At 32.3% G+C, this 5,536-nt stretch overlaps 1 protein-coding gene across 1 annotated transcript; it reads right to left on the bottom strand.

The window, feature by feature from the left end:
* Positions 1 to 3,070: 3,070 nt before the first annotated feature.
* LOC149177673 (hydroxyproline O-arabinosyltransferase NOD3-like) lies at positions 3,071 to 5,135 on the bottom strand. Its single transcript, XM_089421835.1, is given in 6 exon segments — positions 3,071 to 3,178; positions 3,350 to 3,419; positions 3,528 to 3,625; positions 3,923 to 4,124; positions 4,247 to 4,314; positions 5,034 to 5,135. Coding segments are annotated over 6 exon segments (648 nt in total).
* Positions 5,136 to 5,536: the final 401 nt, after the last annotated feature.

Below are 5,536 nucleotides of genomic sequence, written 5' to 3'. Positions count from 1 at the left end.
ATTATTTAAGTTTCATTTATTATATAAAAATATAATTTTATATTATAAAATTATATAATTAATTTTTTTTTCATTTTTTAAAATAAAAATATAATATATTATTTAAAAAACTTGATAGTTATTTTTGCCCATTTTCTTCTATGATCCCTTAACATTTGGGTAGTCAAATTGTAAAATATTCTCCATAGGTTGATTGATAACAATAACAAGATCAACTAAGTATTCAACTTTATTGTAATTTGAATATATATATATATATATATATATATATATATATATATATATATATAGACAAATGAATATTTATTTGTTTAAATTGTAATAGTAATTGTAAAAAATTATAAAACGATTTAGAGATTTCATAAATTTAAATAATTATTTTAATAATATAAGTATTAATAATAAAGTAGGACAAAATTGCTATGGTGCATTTTGTTATAATGTATATTAAAATATTATATATTTACAATTTTTATTATCTACTTATTTTCTTTAGTAAATTATTATAAAAAGAATTATAATAACCATGTAATTTTAAGGCCGTCCTAAATTAGACATTAAATTAGTGCATAAATATTAGAAAATGAACATAATTATATCTTGTACTCTTTTTGGAAATAAACTATGTATAAAAGTGTGAAAAGTCCAACTTTTAAAGTAGAGATTGAAAATAATGAAAAATTGCAATCCCAACAAGAATTGTATTATGAGATTCCAATAAGACAAAAACATAGAACACGTATACAACCCCATTTCAAAATGCTAATGGATATGTATTGCTTATGTCAACATGATTGGTACTAGAGTGTATTCAAGTGCAAGACAGACATCCAACAAATATTTACAAACTTTCTACATATGCGAAGGGCGCTTGTAATGGAAAATGGCACAAGGGACACTAGTAAATCGACAAACAAAGTAATACAATTCATTGCCATTCACCCTGTAGTCGAGGATGTATCACATTTGCATTAGTTTCACCCAAGTTATTTCATTTCATCTATTTCATGACTCAGTAGTGTAGCTCATATTTTCTCTTTGAAGCAATAAATTAATTAACGAGCTCCTTTTTACTTATATTTCATTATTGCTCCCATATTTTCATGGTTCCTTGAAAGATCACCAGGTAGATGAAGAGAAAAACAATTTTCTTGGATCACAAAACGTTGACTTGAGATGCTTTTACCATACTCAACCAACAAAGCTTATGTTGCATACATAACACCTCTACTAGTTGTAGCAACCCTGCCAAACGATCCACTTAGATCCTACCCATCACAAAATAATCTTTCTAACATAAAAAAACTACGTAAAATATAACATACTCAAGAGGTTGGTGAGGTCTTTTGGAATAAATTGTTATATACTTACAACAGGTTTTCCAGTAACAATTGCAAGTGAGCATCCATGGAATTTTGAGTACTCATCTAATATCGAGGCCATTGTCTCTTCACATCAACTTTGTAAGCATAGTGGATATTGAAGAAATATGTATTAAATATTGAAGCTAATAAATCTAATTCTTTGCATACAAATAATGGAAAAAACCTCTGAATTAGTTCCCATGTGAGGTGCTACAACATCTACGTGGACTCCGATAAAGTCATGGATCTTCTGAGTAAATACACAAGTAATCCTTTCTAACTCATTGAGACTTAAACTCCATGGGACGCAACCAATAACACTCTTTTCTCCTCCATATGGTATGTTGGATACAAAAATCTTCCATGTCATTAGTTGCACTAAGGCATTTATCTCATTGGGATCAACTGGCACACCCCGACAATAAATAGATTATTTATAACATTCTCTAAAGTGTTTTATACTTTTACTATAAACAATAGATAAGATGAGAAGATAGGAGACCTACCTGTAGTTTCGCTTTCCTCTCGTCTCCCTTGTATCGATTATGTCGCTCCTTCCCGTACTTAATTCGCTTGAGAAGTACCCTGTGAACACAACAGAGGACAAAAACCGATCAAAGCATATGATCTATTGAATATAAGTGAAAGGAATCATATACAATTCACACACATAAGCATTATGAAACAATACAAACATATAGAAAAAGGTTCAAACACTTTATTAGATAGAAGAAGGAGTTACAACCATTGGTGTCTGATTCAAAGCCATTCCTCCAACTTGCATCCCATCCAAATCACATCAAAAGCATAACAAACTTGTAGCATCACAATAATTGCTTCAAAGCCAAATCTCATAGCAGCAATATCTCCTTACAATTCAACATAATCCAGCCCCTGATCACTTAGATGAGTGGTCAATTTATAGGAAGATGAAGGAGGTTTTGTCATTAATGGTGGCATTGAATGGCCTTCCATACTTAAAATTAGTTCCATGGAGGAATGGATGAGAGGATAGGATGCACCTTAACTCATTCCTCATCCATCTTCGAGCTCATAGGAGTTGATAAGTGAGGGAACCTTCTAGATGACTCCAAAAGATAAGAATATTCTACAAACCCTATGTGAATTTTGCTCATTCTCGCCCAGTGCAGGTGAAAGGAAGCCTAAGTGCTTTGTAGAGCACCCTGGCAGTGGATTCAACTGCTTTGCAGCGCACCTTCATAAGGGCTTACCTGCATTGGTCCCTTTAGAGGCTATTTCTGGATGTCTTCAAGTCATGAAACTATCTGGGAAGGAGGCATTCAAAGGGGTGATTTGTTTAGGGCATGAAGCAACTGAATTTAGGGTTTGAAAGAGCCCTAAAACATTGATTTGAATGTTGGGATTTGATGTGCCCAAATGGATCTGTAACAGCTAGATGTTAAAATTTAAAAATAATTTGTTAAACAAGAAGAAAGCCACCTTTAGAATAAAAAAAAATACCATAAAACTATAAGGTTTACACTATAGAAACTTCAATGCACACAACCATATATGTTTCCAAAACATCAAACAAGATATATATGTAACATCAAGTAACTCAACCACTACACTACGTGGATTGACTTCTGAATTTAAAATTTTATATCACACAAAGGCCCCACACAAAGATGACTAGATTAGACAAAATAAGCCTTTTGACAATAAAAATGCAAGTTTCAAAGTACCTAAAGCTTATTGATAGAAGGGATAAGTGCAATTACCTTCATTGTATAATCAAAACCATAGGTATAGTGGATGATAAACTTCTTTCCCACTTCCAAATCCCATGGAGGCTGATCCATCCATGCAGGAGCTTGTAAGAGTTCCTTATAAATAATGCATCTACACCAAGTACATCCAACCCAACCTATATAGACAACTAAAGTTATATTTATGTTGCATGTTTGCTTTCTTACTATAAAAACAAAAATAGAAAGAAAATAATACAAATAATTTCAACCAACCTGAACCATAAAACCATTTCGTAGAACAAGTTGCACCCCATGCAAGGCATAAGCAATGGCATAACCATACCCAAAATGAAGGGTGATAATTGAATTCAACAAAAAAAAGTGGGACTATTAACAACTAGTACATGCCAAGCTTTAAAATACAACTAGCCAATTTTGGTAGGAACCTTACATCTCAAGTATCAATCCAAAGATTTTATCAACTTCTGGATTGTCCTTCAATCTAATGGAAACATTCATCCGAGTGGGTGCAATTTTCTCTAATTGAGACTGAAGCAGAAGAGTTGATCAATACCTCACATTATATAAAACAAAAATGTAGTCCCACACATAACAACTAGCTAAAACTTTAAAAATGATTTGGAAACAAGTATAATTTTCTAGCAGGATGTTATGCACATCATTATTTATTTAAGTCCACAATATATACATAACTTCACATGGTAAATTTTTATATGAGACTACTTCTGTGCCAAACTTGCTTACCAACATATGCACAACTTAGCAATAATTTTTTACATCCATTGTTATTGAAAATAGTTATATTATTAGTAAGACAGTCAACACGTTTTTTATAATGATAAGAGAGTTTCCAAGTGGATCAATGTCTGTGACGAGTCCCTTCTCTTTGGGATATAACTTTCGTATTACTTTTGAATGCTCAATAAGATTGTTATAAAAAAATGGAAAAGTTGTTGGATAGTCTTCCTGTGCTAAGTTTGGCAAAGGCTTAACAAATACATGATCATACTCTGCCATCATGGTATACATACATTACATTGTGATATTCCCTTTGAGTTATTGACTGCTCTCATATACACCTGCACCATTAATACACAAAGGAACATAATTAGCCCACTAAGTTCATGATCTTGGAGCATTCCCACTTACTCCTCTTTGATTATAGCCTTTTGAAGCCATTGCACAATGGCCCATGGTCTGTTTAAGACAACATGACCCTGCAATCACAAGCCACAAATAAAAAATCAACAACATTATAAGCATTTTTTCAAATACTTAACTAAATCAGTCGGATCCTTTTAATGCATAAGCAAGGAAATAAGAAACCAACAAGCACACAAGTTAATACATAAGACAATCAAAACCAAATATGATAAGAAACCAACAAGAGAATACAAGAAGAATTGTAGTTCCATCTATGCTATGACTCATAAAGGGTGGTAAGAAACATACATGAATAATGAATTCAATGTATAAGATACCCTAAATCACACATGGTATAGAACATCTGAAGAAGGGTAGCTCCATCTGTGATATGCAACTCAAGTAAAAGCATGTGAAATTGACAAAAAAACACATTTAAGAAATAAGACAACCTAAATAACACATGGCAAGAATGAAAAAATATAACATTAGAACATGCGTAACTGCATTTATGATATGGTTCTAAAGGGGTAAGTAAATGAACCACTTTAAGTAATAAGAGAAACAAGTTTCCTTGGTGGAAGGTATATCTAAGTTTGACACTAAGATATGTTTTTTGGATGAGTGAACTGGCTTCATAGAAACTGAAATTGTGACCAATGGTTAAAAATAGATACCAACAAACCAGTAAACCAAACCAATATGCCTTTAAAGGACGACTAATCTAAGGGAAAAAACACAACATCGAATAAGAGAAACTATCAATTTAAAGAGTTTAAATGCAACATCATACCCAATCTGATCCAAGTGGAAGTGGATCAACAACAATAGTTGGAACTTCATTCATAAATTTTTTAGGTTGTCCTAAATGCAACACTCAAGTAAATTATCCCATCTCAAATCTTTGCTAATATTTAAAACTTCTATACCATTATGTTGTCGTTGCTACAACATAATCCAAAATTTTGGCCTGCACCCAAATTTCAGAGCCTCTTGTATTCTTGCATATTGTCGTTGTAAGCATTAGGACTCATTGCATGTGTTTTCTCTAAGTGTTTTGGTCCCTTTTGCAAGAAAATCAAAGTGCCGTATTTTCGCAAGTTAAGTGTCACACATCACACATAAGATAGTTTTGGTGGCTTCAAGGGGTTATATTTATGTAAATGAGTTGATCATACCATGTAAACATCTATCACAATCATTTCCAAAATTTTAGGCACTATCGCACAAGTGTCATCACTATCGTCACAAAGTGTATCTTTGGTGTTGCACTTGTCATAAGTCGTCGTAAAGTTG

The sequence above is a fragment of the Pinus tabuliformis genome, chromosome 4_1 (assembly GCF_031772625.1).
Source record: "Pinus tabuliformis cultivar Carrire ecotype Pingquan chromosome 4_1, CPIR1, whole genome shotgun sequence".
NCBI lineage: Eukaryota > Viridiplantae > Streptophyta > Pinopsida > Pinales > Pinaceae > Pinus > Pinus tabuliformis.
Note: the sequence above shows the minus strand (reverse complement) of the source record. Positions and strands in the feature narration are given on the sequence as shown.